This window comes from Protopterus annectens, chromosome 6.part1, assembly GCF_019279795.1.
Source record: "Protopterus annectens isolate FY-2018-M chromosome 6.part1, PAN1.0, whole genome shotgun sequence".
NCBI lineage: Eukaryota > Metazoa > Chordata > Ceratodontiformes > Protopteridae > Protopterus > Protopterus annectens.
This window is the reverse complement of record NC_056738.1, coordinates 175,863,500-175,884,377: the sequence shown is the minus strand read 5'-3', so window position 1 is coordinate 175,884,377 and position 20,878 is coordinate 175,863,500. Positions and strand designations below refer to the sequence as shown.

Here is a 20,878-nt window from a genome sequence, read left to right as displayed (position 1 = left end):
TCTTTGTTGTAAATTATGTACCTTTTTAGCTTTGGTAGTTCTCTTTAGATATTAATTTGTAACCCTTTGTACTGTTTTGATCAAAGTAGCTGCTGTTAAATATTTTGCAATTTTTTTTAATTGATATACATTTATTTTATAATGTTGGTTCCTCAATCCCATATTTAATCACAGAAGCATAGCTGGCTGAACAAGCACTTTGTGCTAGTACCACAAACAAGTATCCTACACCCTCAGAAGAGCATAAAAAGTGCTTCACTGTAATTATCAGATTGCTACATTGTAGTGGTCATCTTATTTCAGTTAGATCCATACCTCCCCACCCCCTCCCTCTGCACTTTTTATTAGAAGAAATGGCCGTTCCTTCAACAGGCATGCTCCACCTCTTACCAGCCGTTTAGGTCTCGTTTCTGTGCCCTGCCCACAGCCCTGCTTCTGCACTTTTTATTAAAAACATAGATGTTATGTGATCCTATCTCGCCTACATTCTGACTGATGGGTTCGGAGCCGATCCCTCGGCTCCGACTCGGCACGCTTATGCCAAAGAGCGAAGTCTCTTATTGGCTGAGCTTACTATATCCCAGGATGCACCACTACCAGTCCCCCAGATCTCGTTTGCCGCTAACTAGCAAAGACGTGGTCTCGAGCTGGCTGAGCTAAGTAGTGTCTTTTCACTAACTTTTTCTGTCAGAAATTTGCTAATTCTTTAACAAAAGCTGTTTTAACGGCTACTCTGTGCTGTTGTGTGTGTTTTGAAAATTTTTTGTGGAAAATTTGTGTGTGATTGGTGTTTGTTCTGGCTACAGGCCCCCTTGATCTGTAGGGCCTTCCCTGTCAGTCAATCCCTTTGAACATTCAGGGGTTCTTGGATTCCCTTAGATATATTTACTGTTGTATGTCTTCAGTTGGCCTTAATTTTATCATGGGCTGTCATTTTTAACGGCAAGTTAATCTTTGTCAGTATATTTCAAAGAGTTTTGTCGGTGAGAGAGTTACTCAGTTCTACTTATAATGTCTCAGGCTCCTAGGCCTTCGGGCTTTAAAAAGTGCTCTAAATGTAGTTTTAAAATGTCTATCACGGATGACCACTCTCTCTGTGTATATTGTTTGGGCGCCAAACATTTGCAGGAGTCCTGCAGCGTGTGTCACGCTTTTTCCTCGAGGGTCCTCCAAGAGAGGAAAAATAAGCTTATATTGAAAGGCCTTATAAAACCCTCTTTTGAAGAAGCTTTAGCATCCTCTCCTTCTCCTGCTAAAAGAAAGGCGCCGGCTCCGACCAGTCCGTCGGACCCGACCGCCAAAAGACATAGACAGGCTTCTCCTTCGGCTCCAAGGACTTGGGCCGAGGCGAACGGTCTGCCTCGATGCCTCCAGTCTCGACTCCCCTGGCCGGAGCCGATGGCTGGGGCATCGAGAGGTGGGTCACCTTCATCGGCTCCACTGATCTCGGAGCCGATGAAGGTTGTCCGCTCAGACACTTCCTCCTCGGCGCCTAAGTCCTCTCGGCACCGATGGAAACTGGTTTGTGCATTCCTTCGGCGCCGATAGTTATCGAGTCGCCTCGAGCCGGTCCCCTAGCCCTTGGGGCCGTGGAGAGGCCAACTCGAACCCGTTCAGTCTCCTCTAGGTCATCGAGGATGTCAGATTCGGACATAGACAGGGTGCTCCAAAGACTGTTCCAGTCCCCAGTCTTTCAAAAATTTGTTTGGCTCCGACCCAATTGGCTTGAGCCGATAGCCCATTCCATTGCCATTCCTCCTCCGACCGCCGGCTCCGTCTGAGCAGGTGCTGATGGAGCTGGTGGAGATCCTAGGGTCGGCTCCGACCCTTACTCCAACCCCGGCCTTCGGGTCCGAGTTTGGCACGGACTTCTTCGGCCGGACCGGGGTGACGTTTGGGACCAATGCTGTCGGTTCCGAGCCTCCCTCTCGGTGCTTGGCTGCGGGACTTCCGTCTGCTATGGCTCGGGACCGGACACTCCCAGGATTCTGGGGTCCGGCTTTCAGAGCTATGAGGAGTGCCTTGGCCAAGTCTTCTTCGCCATCTCTCGGCTTTACCGGCACCTTCCCTGGGCATGGAGACTGGGTCTTTGGCAGTTCCCCTGTCCCTAGGCAGCGGTGCCCGGGGCCTGAGGTTACCCCACTGGGGTTCCCCTCCTCCTGAGGGTTCTTGAGTTGTCTTCGGAGGAGCCCCAAGGAAGAGATCGTGCAAGAGGAAGCACGTGGACTCCCCGAGTCTCTTACATCGGACACTGATCTTGATGATGCGGAGGGGTCCCCAAAGTCGTCCTCGGATGATGTCTCATTCGCAGACATTTTAGAGATCCTTAAACAACGAGGCTGGATATCCAAACCCCCTCTGCTGATGAGTCAGTGCTTCTCAAGGCCTTTGGGGCTCAGCCCTCCGCCTCCTGGGTGTCTCCGCCCTTGATGAGCTCCTGGACTTAGTTTGTCGGAGGTGGGAACATCCAGATACTGTGGAACCAGTGCCTTCTTGCCCTAACAAATTTTTGTCTGCCCCACCCGAGAAGGAGTTCTTGACAAAGGCGTGGCTGTAGATGCCATGGTGGTGGCATCTGCTACACAACAGGGCGTGGCAGAGGCTTCAGCGTCCGTCCATCCTCCTAATAAGGAGTCTAGGAGCATGGACGATGCACGGAAGCGCACCCTGACTTCAGTGGCCTTTACACTAAGGTCCCTGAATTATTTGGCACATTTTACCAGGCTTCAGAGGGATCTGGTCAAGGAGCTGTCAGATTCCCACTCAGGTAACCTACCTGAGCAGCTAGCCCAATCGGTTAGCTCTCAGTTGGCTATCCTTACCTCGATTTCTAACTTCGTCCATGAGGCTCATTTCATATGCGGCCGAAGGGGCGGGCAAGCGGCAGGCACAGGCGTAGCTCTCGGAGACAAGCCTGGCTCCGTTTGTGTCATTTCGGAGGCCTTCAAGTCTTCCTTCGGCGCTCCCTTTGATGGGTCCTCTTTGTTCGGACCTAAGGTAAAAGACACTCTTACCCGCTGTGAGCAAGAGGGAAAAACTTTATCTGCCGTAGGTGCACGTTATTCCACTCCCTTTCGGCCTTATCCCAAGGCTAAAGGAGGAGGGAAGATGTGGTTCCGCAAATCGCGGAAGTTTTTTCCTCAACAGCAGGAAGATTCCCCTTCCAGAGGCAGAGGACGAGGAAATTTTTCTGGGAGACGCCATCCCAGAGGCGGCAGAGGGCCCCGCAATTCTGGAGACCGCGAGTCCTTTCGTGGCTCTTCAGCCTCCCACACTTCATGAGGGATTGCCCGGCTGTGCTGCTCGAGCCAGTCGGGTGCCGTTTGCCAAGCACCTAAAAGCCTGGGAGTCTATCACTCAGGACAGATGGGTGCCGGATTATTGCCGGAGGTTACACCATTCCCTTCACACACTCACCCCCACCGTCCAAAAATCCGGACCCACCACCCAGTCAAAGGGAAATTGCAGCCGCAGAAGCTTCAAAGCTGCTAGAAAAAGGAGTCGTCAACCGGTCCCCACAGACCAGATCGGATCCGGAAATTACTCAAGGTTCTTTTAGTGCCAAAAGACAGGGGACCTGAGACCAATTTTGGATCTCAGCAAACTAAACCAGTCCGTCATGAAGTCCAAATTCGAATGGTCACTTTACAATCCATTCTCCCATTGTTGGAGAAGGATGTTTGGATGTGCTCCATAGATCTCAAGGACGCCTATTATCACATACCGATACATCAGGCGTCCAGGAGGTATCTGCGCTTCAGCCTGGGAGACAGTCATTTCCAATTTTGTGCACTGCCCTTTGGTCTCACCACAGCCCCCAGGGTGTTCACCAAGTGTTTGGCAGTAGTGACTGCTCACCTGAGGAGTCTTGGATTCCAAGTGTTTCCCTATCTGGACGACTGGCTCCTGACTGCCACCACCAGGCATCTACTAATAGACAACCTAAAAAACACCATCTCCCTGGGTGCTTCCCTGGGAGTTACATTCAATTGGTCAAAGTCTGTCTTGCTGCCCTCTCAGCGCATAAGATTCATAGGAGCAGAGATAGACTCAAAATTGATGCGCGTCTTCCTTCCTACCGAAAGGATTCAAACTTTACAAGGTCAAGTCCAAGCCCTGCTTCCAAGATCCAAAGCCCCAGCCAGGATGGTCCTGCAACTTTTAGGTTCGATGTCTGCCACGGTTCTCCTAGTTCCACTGGCAAGATTGCACATGAGGATTCTTCAGTGGCTGTTATCGACACAATGGTCTTTTCAGAATCTCCCCCTCAATCATCTCATACTGATTACAGAAACGTGCAAACGGGACCTCCGCTGGTGGCTTCAGCCATCCAATCTGAATCAGGGAAGACCTTTTGTTATCCCCCCTCCGGTGGCCACCCTGACAACGGATGCCTCCCAGACAGGGTGGGGGGGGGGGGGGCTTTGTCTGGGCAGGTTAGTTCAGGGTTCTTGGCTTCCAGACGAAACCTTTCTCCATATCAATGTATTGGAAATGAGGGCTGTACTCCTGTCCCTACAGGCCCTCCACAAGTTTCTCCCTCAAGGCACTATCGCTATCCACACAGACAACATGTCGGTGGTCTGGTATCTAAACAAACAAGGAGGGACCAGATCTTACCTCCTTTGCAGAGAGGCCATGAGGGTGTGGGAATGGGCTGTAGCTACCAACCGTTTCTTGGTAGCGACCCACATTCCAGGGAAATCCAATATTTTGGCAGACAGATTAAGCAGGACGATTATCTCTCCTCACGAGTGGTCATTGAACGAAACAGTAGCAGCTCAGGTTTTCAGAAGATGGGGGACCCCGTGCTGCGACCTGTTTGCAACACCACAAAACACAAAGTGCAAAAGGTTCTTTTCCTTGACTCCGCGTCAGGGAGAGGCAGCTACGGATGCTCTAGCCCAACCTTGGCCAACAGGACTACTTTATGCCTTTCCTCCGGTTCCACTCCTCCCCAAAGTCATCCAGAAAGCTTCCCAATTGGGGTCCACAATGATACTAATTGCTCCGCACTGGCCTAGTCAGGTATGGTTCCCCTACCTAAAGAAACATGCTCTGGACGGTCCTTGGTTTTTGGATCTAACTCCGGACCTGCTGATTCATCAGTCGGGCGACAACACCAGTCCCTTCACACTTTGAAATTAACAGCTTGGCTCCTCCACTTCCGACTTTAGTCAGAAATCACAACTTGGACCCGGAAGTTATTCACATTTTATCTTCGGCCCACAAACCCACCACTAAGAAATTGTACCTCAGTAAGTGGAAGAGGTTTGCTATCTGGGCTCAACTCAGGGGCTTGGACCCTATCACTGCCCCGATACCAGAGGTCTTGAAATTTTTAACATCCTTGTTTACTCAAGGATCTTCAGTCTCTACTATTAAAGTCCAACTAGCAGCTATCTCCAAATTTCACGAATCCATGGATCCACCGTTGATGAGCAGCAGATTATGCAAAACTTTCATTAAAGGTGCTGTGCTGTTAAGACCCCCAGTTTTTCATCCTGTGCCTCCGTGGGATCTTGATTTGGTACTTCTTGCCTTAACATCTTCCCCTTTCGAACCGGCTGCTACATGTGAGTTAAAATATCTGTCTTGGAAAACTGCCTTCTTAGTTGCAATTACCTCTGCAAGAAGAGTTTCAGAGCTTCAAGCCCTATCTATCAAACCACCGTACTTGATTTTTCACAAGGATAGAGTATCACTTAGGCCTAATCCATCTTTTGTTCCAAAGGTTTGTTCTAATCTCTGTCTCCAACAATCTCTAGAGCTACCAGTTTTCTTTCCAAAATTCTCAAATGAAGCTGAATACACCTTCCATAAATTGGATGTTCACAGGCAACTGCGCTTCTATCTAGACAGGACTCAACAAATTCGGAAAACAGACCAGTTGTTTGTGTCCTTTTCAGATAATAAATTGGGTAAAACCATCACGAAAGCTACTATCTCCAAATGGATTAGAGATTGCATAACTCAGGCTTATTCCTCTTCAAATAAGCAACTTACAACATCTATCAAAGCTCACTCTACCAGAGCTATGGCTACTTCTATTGCTTTTCATTCCAAGCTCGCTATTTCTGAGATTTGTGCTGCGGCTACTTGGTCCAACCAGCACACTTTCATTTCCCACTATAAATTGGATGTGGCATCTAAAGGCGAGCATCATTTGGTTCCACGGTACTCAGGAGTGTTTTCCAGTGAGCCACCCAGGATTCAGGTGCTAGGGACGCTGTCCCATCAGTCAGAATGTAGGCGAGATAGGATCACATAACATCTTTTAGTTATGTACTCACCATAACTTCAGATGTTTGGGATCCATCTCGCCTACATTCCTAATACCCACCCTCCTTCCCCCTGCCTTGGAGATCAGAAGAGATTGAACAGTTTGAGTTCTACTGTTTTTATCTTGTTTCATCTGGCGATGTTATATAAGCAGTGCATGCGTGTGTGCATGTATGCGGACAAACTAGATCTGGGGGACTGGTAGTGGTGCATCCTGGGATATAGTAAGCTCAGCCAATAAGAGACTTCGCTCTTTGGCATAAGCGTGCCGAGTCGGAGCCGAGGGATCGGCTCCGAACCCATCAGTCAGAATGTAGGCGAGATGGATCCCAAACATCTGAAGTTATGGTGAGTACATAACTAAAAGTTTTTTCTTTTAAAGTGTAGCAAACTGCTTGCTACAAATGTAGCAAGCAGTTTGATATAGTTTATGCTACACATGGAGCACTACAGGGCTCTGGTTTGACTGGTATTGCATTAAAGAGTGATCTGGATAGGCTGATCTCGCTCCACCCAACACTTTTTGTCCATGGTGCTTGCCTCTTCTACCCTGTCCTAGCCCTAGCTATGTTACTGTTTAATCAGGACTGAACATGTGGTGGCACAGAACATCAACATGCATGTGTTCAGAACTGGTTGTCAGCATTACACTTGTTGAACAACAAACTAGATTCTGGCTCCCTGCAAACCAGAGTAGGATACAGTAGGTACCTAAAAAAAAATGAATTCATGAACTGTTCTTAAGTGAATACTGTAATTATTCTTTTTGTGATATGTTTTTATTCTGAAACATTTATACTTGCAATACTTATTTGTACAACAAAAGGAGCTAGACATCCTGCATCAAAATATTGTACATTGAAAGATGAATGTTTAAACAGTGGCAACCTGCACTGAAAAATGTCTTTTTTAAACATAATAATGACTGTACTTATAATAATTGTGTGCAGTATTTCAGCTTGGATGCATTCATCTTTTAATGCAACTGTCGCAGGTGCTGTGCACGTACTGGCTGACCTTAATGTCACAGGTTTGTGTAAAACCTAGTTAAACTAGTGAGTTTGTTCCAATTTTACCATAATATTAATTGTTCTTGCACCTTAAGTGTTTAAAAGCTATTGAAGTTGTTGTATCCTATATTTTATATCGACACAAGTAACACATTTTGTTATATTTTTGCACTGACTGAACATTGAACTATGCTAGCTGTTGACACCCAGCCTGATCCTTGTACTTTAATTCTTTATTAACATGCATCAGCAAGTTTAGAAGCAACAGAGAGTTGGATTAGTAAGCAAGAGTGTGTAGATCTTTATATTTGATGTCTTGTGTTTTTCTTACAGTGGCTGGATTGGCATCCGTGTGCTCAGGTATTGATGGTGGGCACAACACAGGGAAGTTCCTGGATGTGGAAGATTCCAAGTGGAGAGTGCAAGACCTTTCAGGGACCCAGTTGCCCATCCACCTGTGGCAAATTCTTGCCTGATGGTATGAAATCTATATGTAATTCTTAAAATATTTTCTGTAGCAGTGGCATTTGTGTAGTTTGCTATGTTCTGTATGAGTTATGCAATTTTTTGCAATAGGATGTTTAGAAAGAGAGGATATTGGACCTTGTAACGGTTTATAATTTTCAAGGTTTGTTCCCAGTTTTGCCTTTGTTTTTTTCTTCCTTCCTGAAATGTTTTTATTACATGACAGAACTGGAAAAACTATAATGGAACAAGTTATAAGCCTCTCTTCTCTATGGGTTTTGTGATTTTATCCTCTGTTCCCATCAGATGCTGCCATGCTGATGCAATACTGGCATAGCACACCTAACCACTGTGCTAAGTCATCAGTTAATGTTCTTCGTTAGTTCAGTGTTGGAATAGCCATAACTGTGTGGAATGTATCCTGTCAAGGTTACATTTGGCCAGTTTGCAAAGTTCAGGCTCCTTCCTCGCACAATGTACATCTGCTCTTAGGATGTGAGTATATGCTGATGTAAGAGGGATATACGGGCATGACAAAACTTAGCACCTTCTTGCTGTTGATATGCTCATGCTAAATGTCAGCTTGGCAGCTTATAGTATTGGCAGTCAGCTTCAGCTACAAAGACATCAGGTTGATAAATACATTCTTGAGGACACCTCCTTCTTAGAGATTTTTCAGTAAATTATTTCTTGTGCCTGTCAGAGCAAATACCATGACCATTTGCATTAAATCTGCCTGTCTTTTGCATCCAAAACTGTTAGAATAAGTCCTTTAACATTTTTCTCGAAAGTAAGCATCTGAGAAATTCAGCACAAACTATCATGTCATCCAGTTCCCAGCAGAGAACCTCCACCCTCTGTTTTAGAAGAAAAATTAAGTTAACAAGCGAGGTACGTGATGGATCTTGTGCATTCACATCTCAGACCAATGATTCTGCTGGAGTGCTTATACAGCCCTCAGGCCGTCAGTCCACTTCCCAGTGCCCTCTAGCATGTACACCTCAGAGGCCACTATGTTCCCAGAACCTTGCATATCCCTTCAGGCAATTCATCCAACAAAGGAGAACTAATGTTAATCTTCTCTGATGGTGAGGTAGGATGACTGGTTGCCCATGGAAGTCCAGCTTTAGGGGTTCATCATCTAAGATCATATACCTTGAGAATGCAAAGAGCAGCACCCAGCAAACAAAGCACCTCTTTCCTCCTTCTGCTCCCACCCCACACATATGTCTTAGGAGGATTGAGTTAGTTTTGTGCAGAGCTTATTTAAGGACATCAGATCCCTTTAGTTATCCTTTCCAGCCTCCTCCTCTTCCATCCCCTCGAAAAGGAAGAGTTATCCTTCTTCAGAGGAAAGTCTTTCTGAATCTGAACAGTAAGATGTGGGCTGTACCCGACTCATCTCTTATCTCATTGCTTGTGAGTCAGGATCTGAGGATACACTGCTCTCAAATTACACTAGAAGACCTCTCCTTTGAGGTGCCATCTCCAAAACGAAGGATTTCTTTAAGGGGAATGGAAGGAAGTATCTAATTCAGAAAAGAGATTGAGCTCTTCAGCATGACCTCACCCAAGCCAGTAGCCATCGCACCAGTCTTGGGTGCTTTGGAGGATGCCTTTAATGCCATGTCAGTTTCTCCCAATTCCCCAATCCCCAGCTCCAGGAAAACCTGATAGTTTCTGTAGAGAGCCAATGTATTTCTTTGTAAGAACCCTGCTGCAGATCCTGATATTATTTCATTAGATGCGGCCGGAAGCAATAAAACTGAAAAACCTTTCCTATGGCCAGTCCTATCCCAAAGGACAAGGCTAGCCATTCCTTTAATAGGCTTGGCAGAAAAAAAAAAAGTTTCTTCTACTTTGACTTTCATTGCAGTAATTTCTCACACGGGTTAGAATATGCAAAACAGTCTTTCACTTGCCTGCCTATCTCTCAGGCTAAATCCAGTCTGTTGGAGATGATTAACTCTGCTTCCCAAGTCACTAAAGACTCTATAAAGTGTGCTCATGGAGATGTACATGCTGCACACAGTGCTTCAGCTACTGGGATTGCCAAGCTTGAAAAAGTCTGGATTATATTACAGAGCTTCACTGAAGAAGTAAAAACTCAACTTTTAAATGCCCCTTATGGAAAGGGCATATTATTAGGTAATTCCTTAGCTGAGGTGTTTAAGAAGTTAGAAGTGAGAGGCAAATTAATGCAAGAAATTGAACACTTTTTTTGTCTCTTATTCACTTACTAAGAAACGTACCCAACCAGTTCAGGGTCTTTCTTTTGAAAACCCTTTACAACCAGTAAATAACTTCCATGCAGTATAAACCATGACAACGTGATTTTTTTAAATGGTAAAGAGATGGGTCTCAAGGATCCTTCTTTCAAAAGAAAACCTTATAACTATCCTTGCTTTCTGTTCTTCCTCCCCACACCAGGCTTCCTTCAAAAATAGCATGCAGACTCTCCCTGTGTCCTCCAGTTTGGAAATAGACTATATATATGTGTATATATATATATATATATATATATATATATATATATATATATATATATATATATATATATATATATTTATATATGTGTGTGTGTATGTATATATATATATATATATATATATATATATATCTATATATCTATATCTATATATATATATCCCAGAAAGGAAGGCAATTGGAGACCAGTTTTCGGCATTACCAAGCCGAACACCTTTCTTCTTGTTCCAGAATTCAAAATGCTGACCTTGCTGAACCCTGTCCCCCTTTTTGCCATCCAGATGAGCTTTTCTCGTCACTCTAGAACTGAGGAAGCCTATTTAGACATCACAGTTCACAAAAAAAGTAAACAGATGTATTTTAAGATTCTTTGCCTTGGGATTGCACTTTCAGTTTATTTATTTGCCTTTTGGTCTCTCTACCACCCCACAAGTCCTCAGCAAGTGCCTAGCACATTTTATAGCCTTTTGCAGACTGCAAGGCATTCATATCTACCTTTACTTGCACAGTTGCCTAATCATAACTTCTTTCAGCCGACTTTCACATTATCCCTTCAATTCACAATGCATCTTCTCAGCAGCCTGGGTTTCAAACTAAACCTATAGACATCATTCCTGGTTCCTTCTCACAGGGTAGTTTTCCTAGGTTGTCTCGTGGACACATCTTAATGGCAGCCTTCCTTTCCCAAGAGAAAACCCTTTCTTACTATCATAATTTTCTAAGTCTGTCACAGCAAAAAAATAACCACTGACCTCCAGTATGGTGCTGTGTGAGTAGATTGCAGGAAATATGCTTGCCCCTTAAAACTATTGGAATAAAATAAAATACAAATTTAAACAAAAACTTTGTTACTAGGCTAGAAAACATGCACAGAGTTGCATTAAAATGCATAGGAAAGCAATAAGAAATGGAAAAACTATCGAATACTTCTGCAAAAAAAAAAAATGTCAGATCAGTAAGCTAGTACCTTTGGAAGGAAACATTTTGACCTAGGTAACAGAATCGGTAGTATTCCAAAGTGGTCAAAATTGGAGACATCCTGTTTGAACTACATGGAAAAAACAGATAAGAGGATCGGGGATGTGAAATCCATGTTAATTACAAATGTGGATAATTTAGCAGTACTAAAGGAGGGAAAAAAAGAAATGTTTTAGGGACTGATTTGGAATCTACAAGAGATGAACTAACAAAGTATGTGAGCTAGAGGACGAGGGGAGAAAGCATGCAATTTACTAATTTGCCACAATGAATTCAAGGGAGAGATTGTCAGAATTTTATAACTAAACAGCTAAGTAAGTGGATAGGAGTATAAGAAGAAGAAATACTAATTGACAGACCCCATAATATTTATGCATTTGGAGGACCAGCTCGGTATTTTCCACATCCAGTAATTATTGAAGTACAAAACTTTAATTTGAAAGAGCAACAGCTAAGTCTCCTATTGAAGAACTGTAAGACTCTGTGAGTAGGAGAACATTGTGTGTTTATAGATCACAACTTCTCCTTGGGCATGAGATTGAAGAGAGCAAAGGTTGCTCCCTTCTTCAAGAAATGAAGTCTGCTTAATCTCTGTTTAAAACTATTACATCCCACAGTATTACATTTTTTTCCCACATTGTGTAAAAACTTATTTGAAACCTGATCAGAAAGATGAGGACCTAGAGAGATGTAGTACAGTGGAAAGGCTAGGAAACTTCTCCAAAAAGACATTGCTGGAAAAAGAAAATGCATCCAAGAAGATGAGGAAACATCTTTGAAAAGAAAGCTGGCAAAACCTTTCCTATGTTTAAGTAACAAATGGCTGAAAAACAGAAGCGGAGAGATATGGAAAAGAGGGCTTGAGAAAGTCTTGCTAGAGAGAAGGCGACAAGGTTCACTAGACATGTTAATGGAAGAAGCTGAAGCCCATGTATAATGAAAGTTTATTAGAACTCATTCAAAGTCATGACTCGGATATCTTTGCTTTTTCATAGCCATGTTAAGTAAAATTTTCAAAGTAGATTTGGATATCATTTCATAAAGACTTCAATATTAATGGACTTGGTGAGTTTTTTGAAACAACAGGAAGACTGTGATGTTTTGCTTATGTGAATTGACCCTCTGTTACATCTACAACTGAAGTGGTTCTTTTTTGTTCCTTTATTTGCTTCATTCGAAGGATGACGTAGAAGCTTGAGGTTTATGAAGTGAGGTCTCTGTTGATAACAAGATAGGGAATGCAGTTTTGTGAAACTTGAATAGGCATGGTGTCAGAGTAGATAGAAATCAAATTATTTGATTTTAAAATGACATAAAAGATCCTGAGTGGCACTTGTTTTGTATTTTGAGAGGGCAGGGTAGGATAACTCTGTTTTATCGTGATGGTTTGTATTTGTGAGATAGATGCTTTACTAGAAAGGGGCAATGGTTAACAGGCCTGATGCCTAATGAGGATAAATGATGGATTGTGTTAGCAGCCAAAATAGCTTGGATGTCATAAAGCAAGTTTAAATCCTAGAAGATTTATACTTTTATAGGTTCATAGGATGATACTAGACTGTTGGCCTGGAGGCCCTTATAAGCATAGCCAAGAATTTTGGCCATGTTCCCACAAAGTCAGCAGCAGCTGTTTCCCCTGCCCAGCAGGGACACAGGTGGGATCCCAGGGGTGTATTTTCTGTTTCCCATCCAATCATCCAGGTTCCTCTTGGAGAGGGGGAGAACAAAACAAGGGAACATGTTGCTGTTAGCTGACGATACTTTCTGCTGCACCACTGTGCCACCCATAAAAGCTCTACTTCTATCAAGATTGTCCCCCCAGATGGGACTCAAACCCACAATCCCTGGCTTAGGAGACCATTGCTTTACCCATTAAGCCACTGTTTGCAAACTTTGCAGATCTTTGTACCAAAGGAAATTGGCAACCTGGAAAAGAGAATGGGAGGGCCCATACAATAAGACAGGCCCAAGTATCAGGGAGCTAAGAGAGGGAACTCTTGAAGGTAGAGTGTTATCTGAAAAGGAATCAAATTATATGAAGCCAAGCTGTTACCTCTTTTGGATGAAAACTGACTTAAAAGATATGCGTATAGTTTATGGGGGGGTACAGTTAATAGCAATGACTCTGAGCAAAAGCACTTTACAAGAACATGGACTCACTATTTTAATGAATATTGTTTTGGAGATTTTTTTCAGCTGTTTTCACAGACTCCTTTAGTGCTAGTTATGACTATTTAGGTATTATACTATTGCTACACAATTATAAATCACAAAGGAAAGGGTAATGAGGTCAAGCAGCCCAAAATATTTTATGAGTGTACTGAGTACGACTCTGTTAGATGTCAATTAGTATACTAACCTGGAATGTGGATGGCCTTACAGATGCAAACCAAAGGAGAATACGGTTTCTTAAAACTGGATGATTTGATGTAATTGTGTTGCAGGAGACTCATCATAGGGAAAAAGAAGTGTTGTCATCTACCTAGCAAGTAATAGGATATTTTGCAAACACTTTTGAAAGCAGGAAAAGAGAGATCAGAAGTAGGAGATTCATTTGTCTGCAACCTGTGGGTTATGGATCCGATATCGGATCCGAACCGGCATGGTTTTCCAGCTATGGATCCGAGCTCTCAGCTCCTCCCCTCACCCATAATGCTTTGCTCTCCCTACATGACCCCAGATCTAGTTTGCCGCGCTGGTGACCAGATTGGTTTTCTTGAGCTCTACAGCTAAGTGGTTTTCTAAAGTTTTTCTAGTGTTAAATTTAACTTTTTTTGAAAGTTTGAGTGAAAGTTTAGGTTTCCCTTTTTGATAGTTAAACTTGTTTAGTTATATTAATCTTTTTACTTAGTTTCCCTCCCCTCGCTGGTAGCGTAGTGTGTGTTTGGGCCTGTTGTGTGTCTAGTTTACTTTTACTTTTTAATTTAGTTTAAGTAATATCTAGGCTCTTAGGATGTCAGAACAACCTAAGGCTATTTTTTCAAAGTGCTCCGAGTGTGGCCATAAGCTTTCCCCTGCTGATGGCCACACTCGGTCTTGATGCCTTGGGGTTGAACACCTCACTTCTGGATGTTCCATTTGTGCAGGGTTCAACCCCAGGGCATTGAAGGAGCGGAGGTCTAAGCTGGTCCTGGCGGGACTTTTGCCCTCGGACTCGGCTCCGACCTCCGCTCCTTCGGGGGGAACCGTGTCTACGGTTACCTCCTCTCTGGCTCCCCCTCCTCCTCCTGGGACTCAACCTCCCTGTAGTGGTTCGGAGGAGAGGGAAGCTAGAAAGAAGGACCGGAGGAGAAGCACCATAAGCGGGCCGAGACCTCTGTTTCGGCCCGCCTGCCAAGCTTCTCCTCCGGCCCCCTTGTCTGCTGGCTCTCCTCTTCCTCGGCTCCGGTCACCCGTGTGCTTTTCACCGGGACCTGAGGAGGAGGAAACCCGATCTCCGTCGAGGCTATCCAGGAGGCACTCAGGGCCTACCTCGGTAGCCTCGTCGAGATCGACCTATAGTTTATCAGGCGCTGATCTGGACGGATGATGAGAAGGTTCATCCAGGCCCAGATGCAGATGGGAGTGCTCTTGCCTCCCCTCTGGGGAGCTCGACCTTTCTTTAAACCTATTGCTCCTTCTCCGACCCGCTACCGGGTTGGAGCAGTTGAGCCGAGCAGCTTCGGGGGTGGGTCGGCGCCGATAGTACTCGGTACGGATCCGACCCTGCCCTCGAGTGCCGGATCCGACCTCTCGGAGCCTGGATCCGAGCCGGATCCGGGGATCAGTGCTCCTTGGCGCCGTCTGTGTCGGGCGCACTGTCCCCTCGGATCCGAGCGCTTCGGCGCCGGCTCCGATCCACTCCTCGGATCCGAGGGGGAGCCGATTGTCGGATCCTTTGGTCGAGGTCGGCTCCCCTTCGGCTTTTGATGTAGTGGAGAGGGCCCTGTTGAGGGTCTCCGGACCCCCGGCACTTGCTTCGGCTCCGTCCCGTGCTCCATCTGCACTGGGCCAGGCTTCCACCATCCGGCCATTGGGACAGCCCGCTCCTTTGCCCCAAGTTGTTCCTTTGGAACAGGTCACTGTTTGCGAGGAGTCCTCTGACAGCCCCCCGGAGGATGCCCCTCGCAAACATACGTGCAAAAGGAGGCACATTGACTCCCGAGTCTCTCACAGAAGACACGGACTTGGAGGAAGGCTCCCCAAGATCACCCCCTGAGGATGTCTCATTTGGAGACATCATGGAAATGCTCCGTATAAGGGGGGGGTCTGCCCCCAAGTCTTCCTCGGACGAGTCCGTGTTCTTGGAGGCATTTGAAGCGGGCCCGTCTACCTCTTGGGTGTCCCCTCCTGCCGACCCCCTGGTGGACCTCATTACCACCAGGGCGTGGAAGGAACCGGACACCGTGGAGCCAATCCCAAAAGGCCCGACCGTATTCTCAGTCCCCCGGCTGACCGTGCCCATTGGAGTAAGGGGCCTCCGGTAGATGCCATGTTGACGGCGGCTGCCACCAAGAGGGAACTTGCTCAGGAGAGTCCCTCAGTCCATCCCCCGAGCAAGGAGTCTCGGATGATGGACCGCTTGGGGAAGTGGATGTTTAGTTCAGCGACCTTTTCAGTAAGAGCGCTGAACTACCTGGCACATGTGATTAGGATGCAGCGCGATCTTATTAAAGAATACGCTGCATCCCCCCCAGAGTCCATGCCGGAGGAGGACAAAGCATTGCACTCCACCCGTATGGCCACTCTTAGGTCAGTCACTAATACCTCTATGCGGTTAATCTCCCACGCTACGGAAGGTGCCGCTAGAGCCGCAGGGGCAGGCCTAGTTACTAGACGTCAGGCCTGGCTTCCGTCATTGCGATTTCACGGAGCCCTTCAAGACGTCATTTGCGAACACCCCCTTCGATGGTTCTGCCCTCTTTGGCAAAACTGTTCGCGATACCTTGACCCAGAGCGAAAAGGACGGGAAGACGCTGTCTGCCGTCGGAATCTGCTTCTCTGTGCCCCAGAGGCCCTATTCTAGGAACCAAAAGGGCCAGAAGAAGATGTGGTTCGAAGTCGCAGCAATCCCAGCCTGCTCGGACAACCAGTCCTTCCGTGGCAGAGGAGGACAGGGAGGACGCCGCCCAGGGGCAGAGGGGCTCCCAGGAGCTTGGGTCCAGAGAACCCTTCTCTGAGCGGCCAGCAGCAGCCCTGAGGGTTGCCCGGCTGCTCCACTCTGGAGGCAGTCGGGGCGCTTCCGAGCACCTAGCGGCATGGGAGTCCATAACAACAGACCGCTGGGTCCTTCAAATCATATCCAGAGGATACCGTATCCCATTTCGTCACATGCCAAAATTGAAGTCCCTCCCCGACGTTCCACCCGGTCAGTGGGAGGCCGCTTTGGCAGAAATTGGCCGTCTGCTAAAGAAAAGAGCCATCCAGCCCGTCCCCCCAGACCAGATCGAATCAGGGTTCTACTCCAGGTTCTTTTTAGTGCCAAAAAAGACGGGGGATCTAAGACCAATTTTAGACCTTTCTCTCTTGAACCTGACAGTTCCCAAAGAGAAATTCCGAATGGTTATGTTGCAGTCTATTCTCCCCCTTCTGGGAGAAAATCACTGGATGTGCTCCATAGACCTCAAGGATGCGTACTACCATATACTAATGGACAGGCGCTCCAGGAGGTTTCTCCGCTTCCGGCTGGGAGCCAGTCACTACCAATTCCGGGTCCTTGCCTTTGGTCTCACCACAGCCCCCAGGGTGTTCACCAAAGTATTAGCAGTGGTAGCGGCCCACCTGAGGCTTCAGGGGGTGCAGGTCTTTCCCTACCTGGACGACTGGCTTCTCACCGCCCCAACAAGGCATCTACTACTATTGGCGCAAGACTCCTTTCTCCATCTTGCTCCCCGTCTGGGCATCACAATAAACACAGAAAAATCCAACCTAGCACCCACGCAGTTCATAGATTTTATAGGTGCCAGGTTAGACACGAGGAGATTAAGAGCCTTCCTCACTGCGGACAGAATTCAAAATCTGCAGCTCCAGGTGCGAGCCATTCTCCACGCAAGCTCTGTTCCGGCGGAGTTGGTCCTGAGGGCCCTAGGGTCCATGGCGGCAGCAATAGCGCTTCTTCCTCTCGCCAGGTTCAATATGCGCATCCTTCAATGGACACTCCTAGTTCAGTGGTCATATCTTGCTCTTATTATGCATCATCCCATTGCGATCAGCAAGGCTTGCAAGCGGTCCCTCCTGTGGTGGCTACACTCTCCAGATCTCCACGGAGGCCGCCCCTTTTGTGCTTCTCCCCCTCTCGCCACGGTGACCACGGACGCCTCCCGCCTCGGGTGGGGGCATTTTGCAGGCCGGACGGTCCAAGGCACGTGGAACGATTCAGAGACCTTACTGCATATCAACGTTCTAGAGATGAGAGCAGTGCTTTTAGCGTTGCTAGCACTTCAGACCTTTCTTCCCTTGGGAACAATTGCGATTCAATCGGACAACATGTCTGTTGTCTGGTATATCAACAAGCAAGGAGGAACCAGGTCTTACCCTCTTTGTCGAAGCCATGAGAGTGTGGGAATGGGCAATCTCCACCAACCGCTTTCTCATAGCAACGCATATTCCGGGTCGGTCCAACATCCTTGCGGACAAACTCAGTCGCACCATTCTCACCCCTTACGAGTGGTCTCTCAATACTTAGGTAGCGAAACGCATCTTCGCACGGTGGGGAACTCCTTGTTGCGATCTTTTGCGTCTCCCTCAAACACCAAGTCGCGACAGTTTTTCGCTCTAATACCTCCTCCTGGAGGTACCCCAAGAGAGCTCTGGTGCATGCTTGGCCACCCGGTCTTCTTTATGCTTACCCCCTTGCCTCTGATGCTCCAAGTTCTTCAGAAAGCCTCTCGGTTGGGGTGCAGAATGATTCTCATTGCCCCATTTTGGCCTCGACAGATCTGGTTTCCTTTCCTAAGGTCTCACTCAGTGAATCCTCCTTGGATTCTAGATCCCATTCCGGATCTGATATCTCATCCATCCGCTTATCACCCCGAATCTGCACAACCTGAAGCTGACCGCTTGGCTGCTCCAGTTCCACTCCTGATCAGGACTCCCGGTATTTCGTCCCCAGTTAAGGCCATCCTGGTGGCGGCTCATAAACCATTCACTAGGAAAGTCTACCGCAGTAAGTGGAAACGGTTCTCCTTGTGGGAGCGGCAAGGCCTAAACCCTTCACAGTTCCCCTTCCTCTGGTGCTTGACTTCTTAACCACTCTTTTTAATGATGGTGCCAGCAGTTCCACGGTCAAAGTACAACTTGCGGCAATTTCTCATTATCATATTGGTCATGACTCCAGTCCACTGATGTCTGCCAAATTGTGTAAGATTTTCCTAAAAGGTACTTTCCTTCTCAGGCCCCCTGTAAAGCAAGTGGTTCCTCCTTGGGACCTTTCTTTGGTCCTCCAGGCCTTGACCGCTCCCCCCTTTGAACCGGCGGCTACGGTAGATCTGAAATTTCTATCTTTCAAGACAGCCTTTTTAGTAGCCATTACCTCAGCCAAAAGAGTCTCAGAACTTCAAGCATTATCAGCCAAACCTCCTTACTTGGTCTTTCATCTGGACCGTGTATACCTCAGGACCAACCCGTCCTTTCTTCCTAAGGTAGCTTCTGAAGCAAACATTAATCAATCCATTAACCTCCCTGTTTTCTTTCCTAAATATCAAAACAAGGGTGAATACAAGCTTCATTCCTTAGATGTTCACAGGCAACTTAGATTTTATCTAAACAGAACGGCTGGTCATAGGCAATCCGACCAGTTGTTTATTTCCTTTGCTAAATTTAATTTGGGCAAGCCAATTTCTAAAGTCTCTTTATCTCGCTGGATTTCACAGTGCATCTTATTGGCTTATCAAGCTTCTGGAAGGCCCGCACCGGAGGGTGTACATGCCCATTCAACCCGGTCAGTCTCCACCTCGGCCGCTTTTAAGGCTAGGATTCCTCTAGATGATATTTGTTCAGCAGCCACTTGGGCTTCATCTCATACCTTTATTTCCCACTACAAGTTGGATCTTACATCTAGGGGTAGAGCATCCTTTGGCTCCGCGGTGCTCCGGAATATCCTTCCATGATGGCCGCCCAAGATTCAGGTAGCTGGGGACTCTGTCCCACAGGTTGCAGACAAATGAATCTCCTACTTCAGATTTAGAAGTTATGTACTCACCATAACGTTCCATCTGAGTAGGTGTATTCATTTGTCTGCAACCATCCCGCCCTCCTATCCCCCTGGCCTTTTCAGTTTCCTGCATATTATGTGTTACCCTTTTCAGGGTATTCATGCTGTTGGCAAACTCGATCTGAGGTCATGTAGGGAGAGCAGGGCATTATGGGTGAGGGGAGGAGCTGAGAGCTCGGATCCATAGCTGGAAAACCATGCCGGTTCGGATCCGATATCTGATCCATAACCCACAGGTTGCAGACAAATGAATACACCTACTCAGATGGAACGTTATGGTGAGTACATAACTTCTAATTTATGCACATTTATGTACATTATTAAAATGGGGAAACATATAGGCCGTGGTGGTGCAACAATTAGCGTTGTTGCCTCACAGCAAGAGGTTCTTCGTTCGATTCTCAGCTGGAGTGCCTTCTGTGTAGAGTCTGCATGTCCTCCCCACGGTCGAGTTGCATGCGTGAATAGGTGTGCCTTCTTTGAAGGTTGGGCGTCAGGCTGGCAACTCTGCACCATAAAAATCCACTGCCAATCTTTAGCGTACTGGAGTTCCTCTGTGGCGACCCCTAACTGGGAAAAGCCGAAAGACTTTTTTAAAATAGGGAAACCTAGAAATGGAAGATGCTCTGATAGACAGACAAACAAATAACACCTGTATGAATAAGAGAAAATTGGGGAACCAAAAGGGTTGCGTTTAAAACTGTGTATGTACCCTGTAGAGCATGAAGAGAAGTAAGAAGAATTTTAAAAGTGGCAGTTTGTTACTGGGGAATTGGGAGTGTTATTGTAGATGTACATGGTGTTAGTGGTGATCCAGGAGGAAATATGATTTACTTCTGAAGTTAAAATTACTAGGGTATTTGGCTGGTATGGCATTGGGAAGATGGACTGTATACTTGCCAAGTGGGTGATAGAATGTATACTTGCCAAGTGGGAAAATATAAATAGTTGGTCTAGATTAGACTAGCTACATTTGTTGGATCTGTACCTAACCAGCGGAGTATATACACACCTTCTGATGCTGTCTTGTAATTCAGTTGTTTGTAACTAGAGTACCCAACTCTTAATTCAATGCTTATAACTGGCAGACAGAAGGGACTTTGTGAACAAAACCTGAACAAAACCACAAAACCTCTTTTTAAACATAAGTTAAGACCGCATTTAAAAAGATTAATAACACAAGTGCTAGAAAAGCAAGAGAGGTATATTAAAGAATGGGAAGACCTTAAACAAAAGTTTTTAGACCTTTTTAAAGGAGTACAAAACAGTAATTTGGGAAGGACAAAACAGTAGTGTGATAAGAAGACCAGGAACAAATGAAAACATTGCAGTAGCTAGGTAACTCACAACTGAGGCAAAGGAATTCCGAAATTGCCAATCCACAAATAAATAAAACACGAGGCAAATTTTGTCCAGCACAGTGGCCTTTAACAAGATGGAGTGCTTTTGTCAGTTATTTATTTAT

The 20,878-nt window shown here is 46.1% G+C and overlaps 1 protein-coding gene across 1 annotated transcript in view; it reads left to right on the top strand.

Annotated features, from left to right (window-relative positions):
* The window catches only part of LOC122805450 (angio associated migratory cell protein), a 925,733-nt gene that overhangs the window by 212,109 nt on the left and 692,746 nt on the right, over positions 1-20,878 (top strand). Inside the window, exon 5 of the mRNA XM_044075608.1 lies at positions 7,626-7,770. Coding sequence (XP_043931543.1) covers positions 7,626-7,770 — 145 coding nt within the window. The remainder of the gene's footprint in view (positions 1-7,625; positions 7,771-20,878) is intronic.